Genomic DNA, 23,684 nt, shown 5'->3' with positions numbered 1-23,684 from the left:
TTTGTGGTTAGTCTTATGCGGAACACCAAATTTATTCTTTAAAAACTTGTGGTTAATTAATACCGAGCGATTAAAAGTGGCCAAAAAGTCGCCTGCTTCCCTCTCGCCCGCCAACGAAACCACAGACAGGTTACGTAACTCTGTCGCCAGAGCACTGCAGTGACGTCATATGAGGAACGATTTTCAGTTAGTTGTATAGAAAGTGTGTAGCACGCTCATCATTTTGATGATTTCTCGACATCAACGACGACATGCCGAATCGTTGCTTTGTCGTCAATTGCTCCTAGGGGTCGGGTGATGGTGTCACCATGCACAGAGTTCCACAGGACCCCGCAGTTCGTGCTAAATGGGTTATGTTTGTGAGTGCGAAGCGAGCGTTGTGGAAGCCTGAAACGATATCTTACTTGTGTTCAGATCGCTTCACGGAAGTTACAGATTCAAAACTACTTACTAGTTATAGTAAAATATGTATATGATTGATGACCATAAAAGATTTTCCATAACACAACTTGTAACATAACGATTTCTTCCTCGGAAGTGAGGTTGTGGTCGAAGTAACAATAATATTGTAAGTAGTATTATATTGATTATTCCACCTCGCTGCCAGGAGAGAAATTGTTATGTTATACGCTATGTCATGCAAAATCCTATTGGCCATCAATCAAATACATATTTTACTACCAGTAGAAAGTAGTTTTGATTTTGTAACTCGGTGAAAACAAACCTAAATAGCATTTATCCACAGACTGGCGGATGTTCCCGACAGGGCGCCGCCATTTTGAAAATCGTAAAGTCTGTTAGAATTAATGAGATTATAGTTTGTTTTCATCAAGTTAGAAAATCAAAACTACTTTCTACTCGTAGTTAAATATGTATTGGAATTATAACCAAAAGGATTTTGCATGACACAACTTATAACATAACGATTTCTTCCACGGAAGCGAGGTGGGGGTCGAAGTCACAATACTGCGCGATAAATTTCTTGCTACATTCCCATGGTTAATGTCCACTCACCAGTATGTAGATACTAGTCAATGTGCGTCTTTATATTTGGTCTTATAATCCTAATTAGTTTATTATCATACTTTTATGCATTTTGAAACTAAATAAAAAGCTGACGATCTGCTGATACTTATAGTGAATTTATAACAGAACTGTAATATCTAGACATTTTATAGTTTGCCAATGTGAATCATAATTCGCACACACACCCTAGTGTATGTTGTCTGTCTCATTACACTTCACGGCGAAAACAATGATTCTGTTGAATGCTACGACAAATGAATAAAAACAAAATGCAAATATTAAAATTAAAACAGATTTAAGTTATAGGAACAATATCAGGCCATTACCTTGTTTGAGGAATGTATCCATCAATATCCACAAAACTGTTCCAAATGATGTGTCTTTTAACAGTTTAATATACGAAAAAGTGATAAATCTTTTCAGGTATTGGTGTATAGTCTCATTGGTCACCCAAGATAGCACACCTGGCAACTAATTGCATAATGTCCGCCTTTCATTAAAAACAGTAATTTAGTTAGCCAATAATGGGCAATCAATCAATGTATTGCCGGTTAATCCTTTGAAAGAAGGACGTTGTTTTTACGCAGACACCGACACGGCAGAGTGTATTCAGTATAGATTAGTAAATCTACATACATAAACACTACCTTTTGACAATTCCGCTGTGTAAGATAAAAGTAATTAATCAATCAGCGTGTTATCGGTTAATCCTTTGATCGATGTTTATAATGTTGAATATTTACTCCAGACACAAGAAATGCCAAATGGGAACCTTTGTCGCGTAATCTAAGCGTGTTACCACTAATTATACCTGTTATAAATTCATTAACTGACCATCAAGTGAATGATGACAAATAACATGTGTAGGTTTATACCACCTAACACGGGTTACAACAAGGGAGTATTAATTGCTGTATTGCATGTGAAAACTTATGGGCCGACACTGTTTTGAGAATACAAACAGATTTTTACATGACATGATTAAATATCGAGGTAAAAAAACACAGAAATGGGAGCAATTTGGATCAGTCATTATACAAATAGGGCCAAACGACACCAATCAATTGTGACAGAAGCGTCTATGAAAACAAGTTGTAACTCGGAAACTAGGCAAAGCAGGAGACAAAATTAAATGCCAGTAGATTGTGAGAACATATAGCTTTCATTTTCCACAACAATTGTCACGATTTCAGGTTTACACAAGCCTGTAAACAAGATAATTTACCCCCTAAAATGTAGATGAATTCTGCATCGGCCCTCAAAGCTATTCCTCATATGACGTCACAGAGTCGCGCCGCTCTGATTGGTTGAAATTTTGTTCTCGGGTGAGAATTGTGCACTGTTGTCAAAAAGGTCGATTTAAGTCAATTAAAGGTCGAAATGAGTAGTTTTAATGACGGGGTTTCATTTATAACGATGCCAGTTAGTGATTTATGTATTTTTACCCCCTAGGGTTTATGTGACCTTTAAGCAATAGACATATTATTGTTTTAAATTTTGCCATACCATGCAAGGCGAGTCTTGTCATAGTTGAACGTTTATAACTCTGTTGACCACACGAAAACTCATGCATGCTTTACTAGCAAGACGACCTATTTTGATACACAAAATGTCCTTGATAGTCAAGGTTTTACCATCAGCTGTAATAATATTATTATATCCTTACTAACCTTTGGTATGACAATGACGTAGTGAGTGAGTGAGTGAGTGAGTGAGAGTGAGTGAGTGAGCGAGTGGGTGTAAGGCATCTGTGGACAGTATCCATCCATGCATATCCCGGTGTGTTAGCTAAAAGTGGGAGGAAAGCCCGAAGTAATGTAGGTCTCAGACGTAAACTGTTGGTGAAACAACCGACCAGGGGTGTGGTACTGAGTGTACGGCATCTGTGGACAGTATCCATCCATGCATATCCCGGTGTGTTAGCTAAAAGTGGGAAGAAAGCCCGAAGTAATGTAGGCCTCAGACGTAAACTGTTGGTGAAACAACCGAGCAGGGGTGTGGTACTGACAAACACAGTGTCTTACTCTGTGACAGTAACATCTGATTCAATCTAGTTTGATGTTTTCTGCTGTTTTCGCTTTCACTGCAATCTGTGTTATGTCCATTGTCCAAACCTGCCATATAGCTGCAATATTGCTGAGTGCGGCGTTAAACAACAAACCAAGAAACCAACCAGCCCATGTCCAAACAACGTACCCAGACTGTAACAACTGCCAACATGAACGTTGGTTCCAAGACACGACATGGTAACGGAAGTTTGTTAACGCTCATGATTGTTCTGCTTGCAGATGGTGAAGTTGGGCAGAAGTACCACTCTGAGAGTGACGCATGCTTACTACTCTAATGGAACTGGCCAATATGACTTGTTCCGGTTATCGGTTATCGGATTTGGGTACAACAGCAACAAAACTATTCGTACTATGGTAAGGTATCACAATGTACTTGATTGTACTTACTATTTGTTATGATGAATATGTGAGCAATTGTCAAGAGTGTGGATTTCAACACAAAGTGAGAAGAACAACCTGAAACGTATTGATGAATGGATGGATGGCAAGAAGGATGATGGATGGATGGATGGATGGATGGATGGATGGATGGATGGATGGATGGATGGATGGATGGATGGCAAGAAGGATGATGGATGGATGGATGGATGGATGGCAAGAAGGATGATGGATGGATGGATGGATGGATGGATGGGTGGAAGGCAGGAAGGAGGATGGATGGATGAATGGATAATATACCAATCTTGGACAAAAATTACCAAGTTACCAAACAGGTGATTATGTCAGTATCCATCTAGCCACCATTCCAGGATGACCGGCTGAAGACGTCTACTCTTCAAACAGATCACAGGCTGTACTTGTCTAATAGACGGTCTGTTCCATTCCTGGTTCCAAGCCGGTCGGATGTGTCGGGGAACCCTCTGACGTTAACGGAGTCCTAAAATGTCCCCTAAATTCTTTTTTTACCCATGATTGTGGGTTCGAATCCAGGTTTGCCCTCATTATGATTCTGGGTTTGTCAGCACCATTCCATGCTCGTGGGTGTCACCAAAGTGATAAACGTGTGAGACCTGCATTACTTCGGGTTTTCCCCCACACAGAGCAGACCCGGCAGAGCTAAACGGTTCTCACTTACAAGCACTAAAACATGAGAAGAACATAAAAAAGTATCATGTTGTAATAAGCACATGTTGACAACGCTTCAACAACAACGTAAATAGTCATATTTCCTAGTTCACATTGAGACACGTTAACGATTTCGAATAGAAAAAACACCTGAAATAACATCACATACGATGATACAAAATAAAGAATACAAAACACATCTAGCAAATGCCATTGTTTAATTTGAAAACATATACTGAGAGAAAAAAATAAGGGATCGCATAAAATCTCAAATTTCAATCAGGTCAAACATAACAGACTTGATTCATTGTTTTCAGCTAAGATAAAGAAGGTCAGTATCGAGTATGTCCCCTTCGTGCTCTCTCACCTGTCTGGCAACGTCTGGGCATACTTCCAATCAAGTTAAGTCATTTAGATGTCATTCTCAAAGATAGATGCGATCCTTTATTGTTTCCTTCAGTATATGGTATGAAAGGAGCCCAGTCATCCAGGGTGTGTTAAGAGGATGCTTTCCATAACTGAGCTATATCAAGTCAATTCAGGTAGATACTTCAAGCGTAACGGCAGTAGTGATTCGGCGAGGTCCACGGGGAACACACCTACAGTTAACGTGCGTGTGGCAAGGAGGGGTACTATCCAACATGGGCTTCGTCGTCGTTGCTTGTGTCGCTATTGTCGTAGCTGCTGCAGTTGAATCTTATGACGTCAAGTTGACGAAACGATCAACTGTGTACATACCTGATCAATACTACCCTAACGCTACCCCCATTATGGACTGTTCGGTGGGTCGGCGGAGGCAGGCAGTTATGACCACTCTACCAAAATTATATATGTCGGAGGTGAGTTGATTAATTGTAATTGAGTTGATGATGATGATGATGATGATGATGATGATGATGATGATGATGATGATGATGATGATTAGGAGGAGGACATGTCTATATTCACACCTAAGAAAACCCGCATATAGAAAACGCTTCACAAAATCTGAAACGTAGACTTTTCGAGTCATTTAGTCTTACCTATTTAATATTTCTAAAACAGCGAAGTTATTGATGCTGGTTGTATGTTCATAACGATTCCGTGATGATTGTTTACGTTTTCTAGGTTCATAAACTAACCAGAACAAAACGGTCATGATCACACATTCTCCTCTCCAAAGATTAAAGAAAACTTAATTCAATTCATCGAACGCAGTTTGGGTGATCTGACAAAACGTCACCAGCGGTTAAATTGCGGAGGGGCAGGTAATGGTGGTATATATGTTGTGGAATGTGGATTTTAAAATTTTCATAAATGGTATAATCAAAAGCGAGATTGGTCAAAAACCTATTTAGATGCATGCATCTCAAAGCGCATGTTTAGATCAGGTTTGACTGGTCATGCCAAGGTACATGCTGTACAGAGCAACGATTCACGTTCAAGTCTAGCTACAGTATGAGAGTTACTGTCCCATGTGCACCTCAGCGCAAGGGTACCCAGGTGTACCACTCGCCTGACTGAAACCCGGTCCGTCGTCTGTCCGCATTTCTGCATTAGTAATGATGTTTTTTGTATGCAGCAAATACTAGGCCATTCGTCACCACTGGCCCCTTTCCGTAACCTCCAAGAAGACTCGTCCCTCTCTCGTCACCCTTTCGCTGCTCTCGAAAATGCGACCAACCAATCAGAACGCGCGTAATGATTGCGGTGCTTTGATAAAAATAATCCCCACAGGGGCGGATACAGCTTTTGAGAAAGGGGTGGGGTGGGGTGGGGTGTTGCACGCTATTGAGAAAACCTGGGGTGCACACTTCATTTTCACCCAGTTTCAATGGTCATTAAATAAACTTTCAGGACAAAGGGGGTGGGGTGCGCACCCCTGCAAACCCCCCACACCCCCGGATCCGCCTATGCCCCAGTAACTTAATCGGTTATGGCATTATGTGCTTTTTTTAAAAATCATGAAAAATATATATCGTCATACTGAAAGTACAAAGAACGTAGCTAACAGAACTGTGTTGCCTCGTGTAGTTTCTAGTAAGGATAATTCCATGGATGGCGAGAGATTCAAATACACGCACGTGTGTTTGTTTACAAAACGGCTCTCATAGGTCCAATTGAGTCCGACGATTTTGCGGGCTTGTTTTGGAGATTTTACGTGCGCTTTCCAACATTTTTAGGAAATGTATATCGCAACGAGTTGCAGAACAATAATAGTATATCCATATGTAACTAATCAACATTATTCTTTAACATTGGGCTTATATTTCATATCTCTGGGGATATTTAATCTGACTCTTTGGGCGTCATTCATATTCTTTTCAGAGAATTCATTTAAATTCCACCGGGGGTATGACCACAAGGTTACACGGATGTTCAGTCAGAAAAATATTTTAAAGTAATTTTTTGAGTATCTGTGATTTAATGTACCTGAAAACAGTTGATCATATTTGCATATTCAATAAAACGAATCCCATTTGTGATACTACCACATTTGCAACATCGGTAGGATTCGACTATACCTGGACGTCAAGACTACAGTATCAGGCACTTGTAACATCGCAACATTACTACCGTAATGCGCTTCATGTGGGTCTCCCGTATCATCTAATATACAAACATCAGAAGGTGCAGAATACCGCAGCCAGAGTGGTCTCTCAGTCAAAGAAATCGGACCACATTACTCCCGTTCTTTGCTCACTTCATTGTCTTCCCGTCCAGTACCGGATAAAATGTAAAACTCTGCCCCTTGTTTTCAAAAGTATCCACGTTCGAGCTATTCAGCACCTCCGTGTTCTGTGCCATCGTTATACTTCTGCACGTTCCTCCGATCAAATAGTCAGTGTCTTTCGACAATTTCTGTGACTATGACAAAACATAAGTCTAAAGATTTATCTCTGTGATATCAGTACCAAAACGCCTTTGAGCGGTGTACGGATATTGGCGCCATACAAGTATGTATGTATGTATGTATGTATGTATGTATGTATGTATGTATGTATGTATGTATGTATGTATGTATGTATGTATGTATGTATGTATGTATGTATGTGTGTGTGTGTGTGTGTGTGTGTGTGTGTGTGTGTGTGTGTGTGTGAGTGAGAGTGAGAGAGTGAGGTATGTGTGTGTTTGTGTGAGAGAGAGAGTGTGTGAGTGTGTGTATGTTAAACCCAATTTAGAAACATATGTACTGAATCAAACATGTTTTTTGATATTAGGTTTAAGGATAATTTTAGTTGTATGCTGTGCACAGAACATCATGACATGAAAGGAAAACAAAAATCAAGTCTCGCCGAAACACTGTTACAACGACAACGTTCGTGATGTCAAGGTACCCTCCAAAAGAAAGTTTAATAAATAAAATAAATTCTGAGGTCTTAAGTAAGTGTTGTGGCCTCCTCTAGCGTCTCTTATAGCCACACAACGTCTCCTAGTGGATGTTAGAACGTTGGTAAACACACCCTTTGCGCTTTGAGGAAGACGTCGCCATTACTCAACAAAGTGACGATGAAGATCTTCCAACGTCTGTGGTGGATTGACTTGCTGACGAACACGTCGACCCAGCTCGTCCCAGATGTGTTCGATAGGATTGAGATCGGGGCTACGCGGCGGCCGATCCAGAACTTGAATACCGGCATTTCGTTGAAACTTCTATTCCAGAATATCCGGTCTAGCGTTGTCTTGTTGGCACGTCAGTCCAGGGCCATGTCTCTGCATAATTGGAAGCAGGACAGGTTACATTCTTTACAATGAATAAGTAAAGACAGAAACAGCAATACAATGTATAAGTGCTTCGGTGATGTTACATTCCTCTGCAATCAAACAGGGATAGAGTTATCGTTCTTGTTTAAAGTAGTTCTGATGTTCATGCGCCAATATGAAATCCTTCCAGAGGGGCATATGTCGCTGTTCGGCTTGTCCCAGAATAACAATGAGTTGGTCACGAATGGTACGTGGCATGCGAAAAGACCATTAAACAGTTTGGGCATATGTTAATTTTTCGACTATGACCTCTTGCATGAACGATCCCAGTTACGGTGTTTCAAAACTCTGCTCGACTTGGCGGGAATATTGAACATGTCAGTGGAGAGTTTTAGCTTAATTTTTTTCCCGATTCGAATCCTCTCTGTGTGAATATAACTCAAATGAATTTGATAACCACCTTGTCAGCAGGGAATAGTCTCAACTACAATGGACCCGTGAAGATCCGGGTTAGAATTGATCTTCAGTAACCGATACGTGTCGTAAGAGGCGACTAACGGGATCGGGTGGGCAGGCTCGCTGGCTTGGTTGACACATGTCATCGGTTCCCAGTTGCGAAGATCGATGCTCATGCTGTTGATCACTGGACTGTCTGGCCCAGACTCGATTATTTCCAGATCGCCACCAGCTGGACTATTGCTCAATGCGGCGTAAAACTAAACTCACCCACTCAACTGTCATGACGGGTGTGCTATGTATTCAGACAAATCTGATTCCTTTACCTCGAAAAGCTAAATAATCTTGGATCTCGAATGGAAAAAGGTAAGGATGTGCTTAAAAAATTGTTCCCGATCCTACCATGTCTGAGGGTAAATTGATAAATTAAGCTAGGGTCTTCCTGACGTGACCTTCTAAAGATGTGACCTCGACACAATTGGGCAGAGATGCACTGCCTCAGTTTAAAAGATCAGATGTTTATGAGACTGCTATTTCTGCATGTATCATCATGAAATGTTATTTACAGCAAGGATGTGATATGCGGTGTAACATAAAGAACGTTTTATTGCATTTCCGCAGATCTACAAACATGTCCGCCATTATTGCCTCAAGATTAACAGCCGAACCTTGGTTTATAGTTTGACGGCAGTTAAGTACGAAAGTCTAATGTTGCCACTTTTGTAGCGACATTTCTCATTGCTGTGATCATTTTATCAGCGCTTGGGAATATATTCTACTTATTTCCAATATTTTCTCATTTGAAAAAAAAATATTCAAGCAACGAGAAAATAATCGAAGTAATGAAAATATAACTGAAGTAACGAGTAAATACTTTAAGTAACTAGTAAATACTTTAAGTAACGAGAAAATACTTTAAGTAACGAGTAAATACTTTAAGTAACGAGTAAATACTTTAAGTAACGAGAAAATACTTTAAGTAACGAGTAAATACTTTAAGTAACGAGAAAATACTTTAAGTAACGAGTAAATACTTTAAGTAACGAGTAAATACTTTAAGTAACGAGAAAATACTTTAAGTAACGAGTAAATACTTTAAGTAACGAGTCAATACTTTAAGTAACGAGAAAATACTAGAAATTTCAAGTTTTTGACAGAAACTTAAAGTAACGAGAAAATGTTTGAAAGAAACTTGAAACGAGACAATACTTGAAATTTCAAGTTTTGGACAGAAACTTGAAGCAACGAGAAAATAGTTGAAACAACGAGAAATATTCGAAGCAACCAGAACTTTCGCTGAAACAAAAAATGTTATACTACAAAAGTGGCAGCATTAAGCTTTCGTAGTTAAGTCCCTATATATTTCTTCACATAGACCACTTCACTTTATTGTGTTCATGTTTCCATAGCAGGGGCCCCAGGCAGCGTAGTATTACCTTGTGGCGTTAGACTTGATAACACATCGCAGTTTTATGTACAGTTATGTGTACCCCAATGTGTACCCCCATAAACATTTTAGGTGTGGTAAACAGTTATTGCAATACATTTGTCAACTATTATCAGTAACACGCTGAGCAAAGCGTACTATACTCAGATTACTTTTATTAGAACAAGGATTTCAAATAACGTCCACAAATCATGTAAAACCAATCGTAGAAATGTTATTGAGATTTTGCCTTAGTTCAAAGATATTCCATGTAAAATGATTTTATTCGACACAACTGTAACAACAAGTTCATGATTAGAGGATGCATATGGTTATATTCTTTCTCACAGTTCCTGAACCATGATATTTTCCGTTCCACCCAGCACAAATGTAATGCAAAATCCCTAAATGAAGCAAGACTAGATGTTCGTGAGAATCTCCCACCTCATCGGGTCTCCTTGTCAAATAAAACGGAGTTCATTCTTTCTATTAGTCTGCCATACGTGTAATGATATGCATATAACGACAGGTCACGAACTCTCATGAACTCTATTGTGACGCATCGCGCATCTTTGTGCGCACTGGAGCAGACGACCATCCGGTCCATGTTAACTGTAAGTCTCGTCAGAGAATAAACATCGTGTTGATTAATCAATGGATAGCTCTTTACAATACAGACCCTGAAACAATTATTTCTAAGAAAGCCCATGCAAGAATAGAATATGTGGTAAGTCTAGATCTGAAAATGAAGAAAGTCTCTGGGATCCCTTTCAGTATATGTTATGACTATTTTTTTTATAACAGTTTTCTTCTGTAACATATGTTTATTTCAAAGACCAGATGTTAGTCTATCTTTCTATCTAAATTATGTATTACCAAGGAGTAGGTGAGGTGAGGTGAAATTGGGTTTTATGTCGTACTTGAGAATATTTCGCTCATATGACGACGTGCATGCGTGTGTATGTGTATGTGCGGCTGCTTGTACTAGCCCAGACTTAAGCTGGTTTTATAGTGCTAGCCCACTGAGAAACCATGCCACAGTGAAGCATGAATACCCCACTCAGACACATTATACTGACTCCGAGCCGACCAGTCCTTGTTGTACCCATTAATGCCGAGCGAGAGACAGGGACCAACAAGTACCATATTTTAACGTCTTTTGGTATGACGCGGTCGGGGATCGAACCCGCGACCTTCCGCTCTCCGGGCAGGCGCTCTAACCACTACACCACGGAGGCGGTCCTTACCATGGAGTAAGCGTGGTGGCAATGTTTCGTCAAGTGTCAGAATTCACCAGTAATATGTCAGGTTTGTACACAGTATAAACAGGAAGGGTATTTCGTGTGCTATGTGTGGTTCTTTTTCAATGTTGTCACATTGTTGTGTTCATTTATAGAGAACAATTGACTTGCCCCTGCGTGTGTCTGTGACGAGTGCCGCCGAAAGTGAAGGATACGCTCCTCACTATTTAATAGTGATTCATAAACACATGCTCATGATTTGGTGGGAATTGTACACTGGACGCTGGTCGACTATATAAGTGGGGGTGTCTTGAAATAAATGGTTACTGTGATACTGACCATTTCAGTTCCAGACACGCAGTGTGGCGTTACTCTCAACCATATTGCGGGTATAGTGACTGAAAATTGACAACATAATCAATGACCCTGTTGTCTTTGTCTGGTGATAGGATGTGCTTATTTCATGATGACAAACACAGTATGGAATGTCAGTATATGAATATATCGACGAATTACGGTCTATTGTGTTCTAAGTAAACGAATAATGAACATATAATTTGGACGAGAAATATTTCATCCACAAAGGGCAGATAATCCGAAATTCAGATATTCTGTGCATTGCTCATCATCGTTGCGAGAAAGAGCATAAGACAGGGTACAATGTATATAGTTAGGATATGGCAATACTGTTTTGTACACGAGCAAGGTTGTCTTCAGATTAAACAACGCTAGATTGAATGTGGAATAAACCTATAGTACTTGTTGGATTATAATTTTAAGAAAGAGAAGTAACTGTAACATACTTTCTGTAATTAAAAAACAAACAAACTGAAACTGATATATGGTGATAAAATACTTACAAGTTTAATGGAATACACAAAACCGTGAACATTAACAATGGTTACCATGACTACGCCAATAATCTGATTGTCACACAGTTCTCAAAAAATAACCTCAGAAGTAGTCACTCCTCGCACGAATAACATCTGTCAGTATCCTCCTCATACTGGCAATCGTCGAATTCTCAGCATGGAATAATCTGTCATTCTTCATGATTTTGAACAGGACTCAGGAACTATATCTCGAACATCGCCTCCAAGATAGTCCAAAATATGTTCGATGGGGTTTATATAGGGGTTTCTTGAGGCCATGGAAATGTGTTGATTGTGTTTCTCTGCAAACATTCGATGGCGGCACGGTGATTTATAGTGTCATCCATGAATATCTGACGACTGGCAAGGGGATGGTTATCAAAATGTGGAACGGCGACGGTCATAATAATTGCAACCCCATTAGATCACTGAGCCTCACACCCAAGGGTTCAGCTGCATGGATCATCTCATGGCGATATGTGTCTATACAAAGTGTTTTTTGGCGGCAACGGTAACGTGTAGAAGGTAGCGACTTTCATCGGACCAATGACCCGTACGTCAGGCCTAAGGAAAAAGTAGTCCTGTCGGACTCCCACTCTCATTTGCCGGCGAGGTTCTCCGCTGATTTTCAATGATCCATTCAAATAGTTTTCACAGTATTTCCCCTTTAAACCAAAAGGAATTTGTTTCTGAGTTACCCTAGTTCACACCAGGTATTCGTTTGCGCTGAAATTTTGTATTTAAAGGCCGCCGAATCAAAGAGAAAAGGCGACGCATTTCACACTCGATTTGAAAAAGGACAGGAAACACGTTTCGACTCACTGAATGTCTCGCGGAGAAAGGAGAATATGTTCTAGTGTGGACTTGAAGGTTTAATGGTCACGTTTCAACAAGTAATGTTGCCACCAAACAGCGTTAACGCCACCAGAAACATTTATTGTATAATATCAGACCGCTGACTGTGTTGTCTATGGGCAATTTGGACATTATGCGACGGGAATTTCATGAAGTTATCTAATTTGCATACTTATATCATTGGGGTATGACATAGATGCTTTCATGTCATAAGCTTATGTCACGGATAAATTCTTTACATGAATAAATATGATATATTAATGGTAGAAGATGATAAAACATTTAAATGCCAACTGAATATTTGATTTTTAAACAGTTTTGAAAGTATCCTCTCGCTCTTGTGGTTCACTGCAGATACTTTCATTGAAGAAAATAAATTAAGTTCCAAATTACGTTCTAGAGTTTAGTTACAAAGAAGGGGCGTGGTCACTAACCTTGTACACTTTGAGACCCTCTGATTTTACACCTGTTACACAACCAGTCAGTAGTGATCCCAGGACGATCACTCATGCACCCACAGGGGCGGCAGAATGACAATCTCTCCAGCACAGAAGTGCAAATCAATAAATCACATGTATCTTAATCACACATCTCAACCCAGTGCTCCACTTTCGTCCCGATACAGGACAACTGGGTTTAGATGGCGGCTTCACTCATGCACAAACAAAATGGTAAAGCTTAAGACCAATGCCGGGGGTGTAGACTAGTGTTTAGAGACCCTTGTTCGATTCCCCACCCAGATACAGCCCATGTGAAGTCCATTTCTGTTGTCTCCCGCCGTGACATTGCTGGTATACTGATAAAAGTGGCGTAAAACTAAACCATTCACTTTTAAGACCAATGTATACATGCAGACGAGTAGAATGCCACTAGCACACTAAGATGAGTAATCTTCATACATGGAGACACTTGTGTCCGTAAAATGTTTTGAAGATGAAAGGTTGTCTTCGATGTGGTACCATTTTGAGGCCCCCATATTTTTTGGCGTGGTGTTTTCCAAAGTTAAACAGTAAGAAATCAAACAGATTCACCGTGAAAAACTGTTATAAATTAACAATTGTATTATAAATTGACTAGGTACTCAATTACTGCAATGTAATTGCAACTGCAGTGTCAATGAGAGTACAGTCTCATTGGGATAGCACTGATACCAGAAATAAGGCACGTGACAATATTATTCAACCAACAGCAACCGACTGCATTCTAAAACTTCTTACTCCATTCCGAATGCTTCCAACTATTCGTGTCAATTCTTGTAACATGCCCGAATGTTTTGAACATGTTCAAAACTTTCGAGGTACATTCGAAGTGGAAAAATATCGAACAGCTTTTGAAGTGCGTTCTAACTGCATTCCAAGTATTCTTACTGCATTCTAACTGCATTCTAAGGTATTCGAGGGAGAATCGAAAAAGCAAGCCATTTCAAAGCCTACAAGAATGTCCCGAGTGCGCCTCGAATGTACTTCGAATGCTGGTGAAAATTAGGTGGAATATTCGATTGCTGGTACAATTTAGGTGGAATATTCGATTGCTGGTCTGATTTAGGTGGAATATTCTTGGAATACAGCTCGAATGTACATCGAATACACCTCGAATACAGTCAGAACGTCCCGAATGCTCTTCAAATGAGCCCTGGCGTCATCAGAACGCTGCCGAATCGCATAAAAACGTAGCCACCTGTCACTGAAACGTCAGATATCATTCACATCTTCAAGCTGCGCAAGTTGTCTCCAGCCTCCTGGCACCACGTTGTGCTGCTCATCTTCCTCATCCACCATACCATTGTGGAGATTAGGATAACGAGTCCTCATCAAGTTGTGCAGGCAGACACAGCATTCGATGATGTCCTTTACAACGGAAGGCCTTGGCAGCATGGTGGTGAGGAGGATTTGCCATCTCTGGGCCATGATTCCAAATGCATTTTCCACTACCCGTCGGCCCCTGCTGATCCTGTAGTTGTAGATTCTCTCGTCTCTCTGGAGAGCCCTATGACCATACGGTTTCATCAAGAAGGCCCTTATTCCAAAGGCATCATCTCCCAAAATAAAGCATGACATACGCTCGTCATCTTGGGGTAAGGGGAACGGATCAGGAAATCCTATGCTCCCGTCTTCAAGACAATCCTTGAGCTCGCACTCGTTGAAGATCTCAGCATCAAACATACTTCCGTAAGCACCAACGTCAACCCCGAACGAATTTGTAATTTCCATCCATAAGGGTAATTTGGACCACAGAGAAGAAGCCCTTGTACTTGTGATGGCTAGCTTCAAGCCTGGAGGTAGCGCCTTTCTCATATATGTATCCTGCTTCTGTGTTCTTGGTCCGACTTTCCGCACCAACTCATCAAACATGGCAGGCTCCATCCTAAGGTAGTTGAAGAATGACTGCGTGTCCTCAACTCCGAGCTCCTCCATCAGTCTTGTGTAATTGTCCATACAGACCCCTCCTTTCCTCTGTCAGCCATGGTCTGGTCTGGAATTTATTATATTATATGATATTTATATAGCGCACATATCCAGGCAACTAGTGCATGCTCAAGGCACTGGTATTTTTTTCCCTCGAGCATTGGATTCAATCTGAACGGCACATCTTGTTAGCAATCTCAACTCCCTGGGGAGTATACAACTCGAATCTCCTGGGTCTTCTCCTGGGTCCTCTCCTGTTTCTTCTCCACATTTCTTTCAATCAGGTCTCGCTGGAGGACAGCAATCTGGAGCAACGCAACATGGTCCAGGGGATACATACTCTATGGGAGTTGGGCAGAGACTGATGAATAGATTCAACAGGATTTTATACCCTGTCGTGGAACATTCCGGCAGCATTCTTGATGCATTCCGGACATTCGTGTTACATTCTAAGTGCATTTGAAAGACATTTTGAAATATTCGAGCTGCATTCTGTTTTAATTCTTTAACATTTGATCCATATTCGGGGGTCATTCCAAGAGGGTTCTGAATGCATTCTCTGTAAATTCGTACAACATTCGAGGTACGTTCCAACTGAAAATCGAGTGTTATTCACGCAGAAATCGAACCGGACTCGTACGGCATTTTAAGTATTCATAGTGTATTCTAACGGCATTCTAACTATTCCTACTGTATTCCGATTCATTCGAGCTACATTCGTGATCTAGTACATTTGGAATGAGTAAGAATCATTCGAGGCGGGTTCGAAGTATTCCAACAGCATTCTTACAAAGCTTGAATAAATTGTTTATTTAGACATTCTCTCCCGAATGCGGTTCGAATCTTGGTAAAACATTTCTGGCTGTTTCACCTTGATTCCTGACAATTCGAAATAAGTGTGAAGGACCCTTTAGTGAATATCCAGGGTGAATGTAGTATCTTCAACCAACTGGTCTGGATGTAATGTGAGATGTTCCAGAGTCATGCGCTAGCGCCTTATATATAGTCTTGGATATCTTCCAGCAAGATCTTTACGATGCCAAATGAACCCATTATGTTCTGGAAGCATCTAAAATACTCAGGACCCTAAATATAGCAACTGACACACCAATGTCCTCCACTGAATCGCAGCAGAAGGGGTGCAATACAAATGCAACATTTTCCCAGGTTATTTGACTGCCGCGTATGAATATAGTTTTAATAAGTTGTGTTCTTGAGTCACAAAAAACACATTCATTGTCACATAGAAACTGTTACATCTTGGTACATGACAAACAAAAAAGTGGCGCTTTCAGATGGCATTGAAGGATAGGTAACTCACTGTGTCAATCATGCGTGAATACGTCTGACTACGCGATATCTCGCGTGTTTATGCTTGGGAAAATATATTGCATGATTACCACATACCGTTAACTATACATCAGATTCATGTGGTATATATGATTTAAATCTCACGAAAAACTGTCAGTTAAATATTCAAGTTTGTCAGTTGTGATTTATGATATGTCCCCTTCATCAAACATTCCAAGTAGTCTTGAATCAGGAACTTAACGTATTCATAAGCATCATTTAATGTTGAGGACAGCTGTGTGTCTCTGAACGGCATTTGACAAAATGTGTGTGTGTGTGTGTGTGTGATTCTGTCAACATTTGATCAATATATTATCAAAAAGGAAAGTACACAACCTCTAGAGACTAGAGCCTAGATTGTGTCGAATGTAAACGCAGGTTAAAGTGGCAAGAGGCATAAATCTTTCCTTCTTCAGTTATACCGTGAAGACAAATTTAGGGATCAAGCTTAAGATATTGTCGAGACCAGAAGTCTTATCAGGGATGACCCAGTTGTCTTAGCAGAGTTGCGTCCCTTACATGTACAGGATACGCTGATCGTGTGTTTAAATGCCTATTTTGCCCAGGATAGGCTGTCCTGCACTTGTTATGCACAGCACAAGTTTGTAATTAAGGTGACATTTTGTTGGTCGAGTTTGGCTTTGTCCCCATAACAAAAAAAATGGCCGCCATTCCCTGTTGTTGTTAATATTAATCTTCTTCCTTTGCACCTAAGCCATAGCCAACGCCTAACATGTAATGAAAAGAGAATGAGTCATATTCAATAATCCTACCACAGCAAATACATTAAAGTTTCTCGAGTAAGCAAAAATGTGCGCTGCACTAACCTGTATCGTATAGCTACTCAGGTTGGTCTATGCGTAAGTCCAGTATGAAGTTACAGCAGCATATCACATGCATTGTGTCAATACACCTATTCATAAGTCGAATCCGCTTTCCTGCCTATTTAAAAGGACTAGTTATATACACACTTGTGTCTACTGTTGTCAGCGCACAAACGTACCTGTCACGTCCGTAACATAACAGTCATGCAAACAGCCTGAGGGCAACCACGCGACGTCACCTCAGACACCAAGCAACGAGGTACAACCACCTCCACGACTCGTCGACGATACATGTTAAACAGAACTAGTTGTGTAGGAAATATGTGGGATACGTTAAAACTGTTGTTTCTGGTGAGTCTGGTGGGGGTGAGTTGTTACAAGGTGTCGCTCATCAAACAGTCCACTCTATACCTGCCATCTTCATACGGAACTGACGGAGATGTGCGCTACAAACTTTCCCCTGGTCTGGAACAAATGACGTATGACTCCGACAACAAGCTTATCTACATGGTGGGTAAGTTTCAGCTGAACTCCCTGTCTTCGAGGACTAACGGTATCTCAGAATCCTGCCATGATGTCATTCGTTTGCTTTATCAAAATTATGGGGAGGGGGTCATTGATTCTGTACATGATATGCAAGGTGGGGCACTTACTTTGTACGTGAAATTAAGGGGGGTGTCAGTCACATTGTACATGCTTCTGCATAAAAATCATCATCCCTCCTCCCCCCCTCCCCAATTGCCATAAATTATGAACGGTCACTTAGCCTGTTATCCTCGTGCATGTATATTACACAATAATATATCTAACGGGCTTTCTATGTCATATGAAGTTTACTTGCGAAGTGAAATCTGAAAATAGTAATCCTTGTCCTTGTCTTTCGCCTCTTCTTGAAAAGGTCTGTGCAATATATATATACACACCAACCTAATAACAATTTGGTAATGGGTTGTATTCTGACGCTTGTTTAAGGAAAATGTAGGTTAATCTGTTGGAACATGCACAGTCGTATGCGTGGTCACGTATCAGGTTACACAGCCTGATGTTACTAAACAAATAAATTGCTTATTGGAAATATCACTCTGAAGGTAATCTGTTTACATATTTATCGGATCCTGAAAATATATATTAGTACATTAATACTAGTAAATATCAAATATTAGTAAATATGTTTGTTTCTGACTATTGTAGATGTCATATATCAAGGGTTGAATTAAGGTGACGACCGACACACACAGCTAATTATGTCGATGAAGTCAGTGTAATTTGAAGCTGATCTAACTTGATTCCAGTGCATCTGTCGCTTGATTGTCTGGTCTGTTTACAGGCTGCACCGTATGGCATGGGTATTGCTGTACGACGGCAGGCAAAAGGCAGTTCCATTTCTAGGCAAATTTTGTCGATGGCGGGTTAGCAGGACACTCGTTTCATGAACACCCGGTGTCAGACCTGGGATTTCCGTGATCTAGTTCTATTATTTTCACAGCTATTTCCCCTTTACACCAAACGGATGTTGTTTCTGAGCATAGTCAAGACTGGGTATTGTTTTGTTGTGACGTTTTACATGGACCCAGTCACAATCATTCTGACACAGAGTCAGAGTGAGTCAGGGTGACTGTTGTTTCCATCCCTGAGGTGACATACAGATCAGGTCATGAGATACTCAGGCTCAGACCTGGAAAAGTAGTATCGCCTTTATTGTGATTCCCAACTGCACTCTGTAAACGGCTGACGATAGTCTAGCAATGGTGTGTTGACACAAGCCCATCCAAACAATATGTATCCATGATGAGTCACTTTTCATGTCACTTTATCTGCCTGGTTTTCTCACCGACGCTTTACCTGACATATTTTCTCAACGACACTTAACCTGTATGTTGGCATTAAAGATACTTTACCTGCCTGCTAGGCTCAACGACACATAACCTCTGCGTTGCTCTCAACGATATTTTACCTGGTTGCTGGCCTCAATGACAAATCACCTGTCTGCTTCCTCCATAATACTTTACCTGTGTTCTGACCCCAATATTTTTGTGTCTTTGATATCAACGTCAGTTTACCTGTCGCCTCGTTACTCATTTTCCTACCTACAGAGACAGCGTGTCAAATACACCTGTGCATGCAATGAAACCTAGGTTTGAAAACGGAGTTGAAAGTGGAAAATATCAACAAGACTATGCACACTGAACGACCTTTAACTTATCAGGACGTCAGGCAGCAAGTAAAAGTGAGTGAGTGAGTTTAGTTTTACGTCGCACTCAGCAATATTCCAGCTATATGGCGGCGGTCTGTAAATAACTGAGTCTGGACCAGACAATACAGTGATCAACAGCATGATCATCGACCTGCGCAATTGGGAACCGATGACATAAGTCAACCAAGCCAGCGAGCCTGACCACCTGATTTCGTTATAATTTAGTAGCCTCTTACGACAAGCATGGGTTGCTGTAGGTTCATTTATTCTAATCCGGATCTTCACAGATAGCAAGTAAAAGGTAAACATTATCTCCATATGCATATATTGAAAAGCAGTCCCTGGAAGTTTCCTAAAAGACTGGGGCTGTGGGATAGCCTTGTGGTTAAAGCGGTCGCTCATCATGCCAAAGACCAGGGATCGATTCCATAAATGGGTACAATGTGTGAAGCCCATTTCTGGTGTCCCCCCCACAAAATATTGCTAAAGGCGGCGTAAAACCATACTCAATCACTCCAAGAAGACTTCAGTTGCATGTTTATCGGATCATGATATGTATATGTCCATATTATCATTAACGCCATCCATCCTATGCACATTAACACTTTTTAGTGATGAATTATTCATATCATATGAAAAGATCTACTGGAACCTAATAGCCTTATGGTTAAAGCGTCTGCTCGTCATGCTGAAGGACTGAGTTCGATTCCCCACATGGATAAGAATGCGTGAAGCCCTTTTCTGGTGTCCCCAGCCGTGATATTATATCTGTACTGAGGGCCAATGGCTTGACACAACGTGTACTCCAGTCGACTCATATAGTGGTCATATCATTGACTGGATAATTACTAGAGGCTCTGACACTATGATTGAGAATGTCAGTGTTGAAGATCGCATGATGTCTGATCATTGTTGGATTACCTTCTCACTCTGCTTGACTCAACCTCAACCACAACATAAAACTGTACTGTGTCGAAATATCAAGGGCATTTGTCTTGACACTTTCAAGAAGGATCTCCAGTTCACAGATAACTCTACAAGCAGGAGCGCAACAATGTCAGGAAAATCATTCGTTCTGCTAAGAAAACGTTTCACAATGAAACTATCTTGTCTCATCTAAACAACCCCAAGTCTCTGTGGTCTCACATGTTCAAACTTTTGGAGCGAGAGAAAGCCTACACACTTCCTGATGCTGAAAGGGGTGCCACATTGGCTGATGAGTTCAACAGTTTTTTCACAGACAAGGTAGCTTCTATCATGAGAAGCTTTACACCGACTACTGACACTCAATCAACCAACGAGCAAGTCCCTGTATATCCCGAGTTCAGTGAATTTCAACCTTTGACAGATGAACAGGTTCTACATCTGATCAAGGACTCTAAGCCCACCACCTGTGAACTGGACCCAATACCCACTGATCTGCTGGTCCTTGTAGTGGACATCATTCTTCCTACCATAACCAGGATGATCAACACCAGTCTGGCAAGCGGATCAGTACCAGAGTCTTTTAAGAAAGCATCTGTCAACCACTTATTAAAAAATCAAATTTGGACAAAAACATAATGAAACACAATCGACCTGTTTCTAATCTGCCTTTTTTGTCAAAGATACTCAAAAAGGCAGCGAACAAGCAGCTTCTGCATCACTTAGAAGAACACAATCTCATGGCCAAGTTCCAGTCCGCATATAGGAAAGCCCACAGCACTGGGACTGCTCTACTCAGAGTACTAAATGACCTCCAACAGGCTGTGGATGCTGGACAAGTTGCTGTGTTAGTTCTCCTGGACCTCTCGGCAGCTTTCGATACGGTTGACCATGTTACGCTGATGCAAAGGCTGAAGATTGATTACGGAATCAGTGTCAAGGTTTTGTCATGGTTTCTTTCATATGTATCAGGGCGGCAACAAACGGTTGTGATCAAGAACTCACACTCATCTACCGTCTCCGTGGACTACGGTGTCCCTCAAGGTTCTGTTTTGGGACCTCTGTTGTTTACCATGTACACCAAGCAGTTGGAGGAGGTAATCCAGAGCCACAATGTCCTACATCATCTATATGCAGATGACACTCAGATGACCGATAGCTTCAAGTTGAACACCAACTCTCCACTGACGAACATGGAGAATTGCTGTGCATCTGTCAAGGCTTGGATGAACACCAATCTCCTCAAGCTAAATGAGGACAAGACAGAGGTGATGTTAGTCGGCCCAGCCTCCCGCCTGTCGAAGATCAATACTGTTTCTCTTCACATTGGTGACACACCCATTCCCCTCTCATCAACAGTCAAAGATCTTGGTGTCTACTTTGAATGTGATCTGTCGATGGAGAAGCAAGTCTCAGAGTTATGTAAATCTTGTTACTACCACATCCGAACCATTGGCAGTATCCGCCATCTTCTGACTGAGGATTCTACTGCAGCACTTGTTCGATCTCTGATACTTTCCCGTATTGACTACTGCAACAGCCTTCTGCTCCATATCTCACAGGAACTCATTAATCGACTCCAGAGAATTCAGAATACTGCAGCACGCATTGTCACCAAAACCCCTAAATTTGCAAGTATTACTCCTGTCCTGAAACGCCTACATTGGTTACCAATCCGAGCGAGAGTTGACTTCAAGATACTGACTTTGACATATCAGTGTGTTCACAGAACAGCTCCAGTGTACCTCCAGGAACTCTTCAGGCCGTACATCCCCGGTAGACCGCTTCGCTCCAGTCACAGAGACCTACTGCATGTTCCTCGTTGGCAGCTGAAATCATATGGTTTCCGTTCTTTCCAGGTGGCAGCGGCCAAGAAATGGAACGAATTGCCCGACCATCTGCGAACATGTCAAACTCTGACTCTATTTAGATCTCACCTCAAGACTCACCTTTTCTCAGTATCATATCACTGCAACTAGAACTCTCTGTATGCGCTATGAGCATGCCCCCGGCGTGGAATTTTGGCGCTCTAGAAATATACTTATTATTATTATGTTTTACAGATTAAGATGATAAATGCAGCAGAGAGGGTTCGGGTGATCCTGGCACAGTCAGGCTGGTAAGGCTCATCATCAGCTCAGGGCCCTCGCCCCCTCTACACGCAGCCCAGACAGCGAATGGGACTTCTCCCAGGAAACGCTGCCTAGTCGAACCCACCAAGAACTTTCCGGAGAATATGAAGGCTCCCCAACACTGCAGCCTTCTGCATTACCCAGAGTGTCAGAAGGGCTGTACTCCCGGTGGAGAACCCGGGCACTCTCCTGATCTGCGCCAAGAGATCAGGAGGTACCAAACCAAGGGCACCGAGAACAATGGGGAGCCTGACGACAGTGTACTTGGGATGCAAGCGAGACATTTCAAAGGCGAGGTCCGCATATTTATCATGCTTTTCCTGAATCTTGCCAATCACATTGGTGTCAAAAGGGACAGAAAATTCAATGATATAAATAAATTCATTGGCTTTATCAAAAAGGACAAGATCAGGTTTGTTGGCTGGAATTCTTCTGAGGCTGTATATGGGCCTATTCCACAGAAGTTTGAAAGCATCATTTTCCATGACGCCCTGGACATGTTCAGGGTCGTACCATGGATGGACCTCGGAGTCAAAGCCACAGGCATGGCGGAGACGGTAGTAAAAGCAACGAGCCATGCCATCATGTCGTTTAAGATATGATGTTTGTGCCAAGGAAGGGCATCCACTGACAAGGTGTTGGACAGTCTCTGAAAATTCATTACACAGTCGGCATTTCATGTTAATATTTTTCTTTAAGAATCACATTTAGGCGATTGCGAGTGGGAAGTGACTGGTCCTGAGCAGCAAAAAGGAAGCCCTCAGTTTCACATTTAAGACCAGCCGACTTCATCCAGGCGAAGGAGTCGGTGGGATTGCTATTCTGTTCAACACACTGCATGTACACACGATGCAATGGCTTCTCAGAAAGCTTCTCCACAAAAGACCGACTCTGGGCAGACTTGGTGAAGGACTTCACCTGGTTTACTCCCATCACTGTACCGTCCAGCAGTACATCGCCATCAACAAAATCAACCTCAAATCTCAGATTCTGTCCAACAACCTTGGCACGCTTAAAATAGCTGTGGAATTCCTTGCTTTCATCATGAGTCTTCACATGCATCACTAGAGGATCATCCGATAAATAAATATGTGCAAAAGTACACAATAAAATTCTATCATGAAGAGCCTCCACATTAATCAAACCCCGACCTCCAGAATT

The 23,684-nt window shown here is 41.3% G+C and overlaps 1 protein-coding gene across 1 annotated transcript in view; it reads left to right on the top strand.

The window, feature by feature from the left end:
• Positions 1 to 17,470: 17,470 nt before the first annotated feature.
• The window catches only part of LOC124259430 (mesenchyme-specific cell surface glycoprotein-like), a 31,908-nt gene continuing 25,694 nt past the window's right edge, over positions 17,471 to 23,684 (top strand). Inside the window, exon 1 of the mRNA XM_046693572.1 lies at positions 17,471 to 17,787. Coding sequence (XP_046549528.1) covers positions 17,565 to 17,787 — 223 coding nt within the window. The 5' untranslated portion in view covers positions 17,471 to 17,564. The remainder of the gene's footprint in view (positions 17,788 to 23,684) is intronic.

This window comes from Haliotis rubra, unplaced genomic scaffold (assembly GCF_003918875.1).
Source record: "Haliotis rubra isolate DU_JTF1 unplaced genomic scaffold, ASM391887v1 Scf72, whole genome shotgun sequence".
Lineage (NCBI taxonomy): Eukaryota > Metazoa > Mollusca > Gastropoda > Lepetellida > Haliotidae > Haliotis > Haliotis rubra.
The sequence above is the reverse complement of the archived record's forward strand: the minus strand, read 5'-3'. Positions and strand labels throughout refer to the sequence as shown.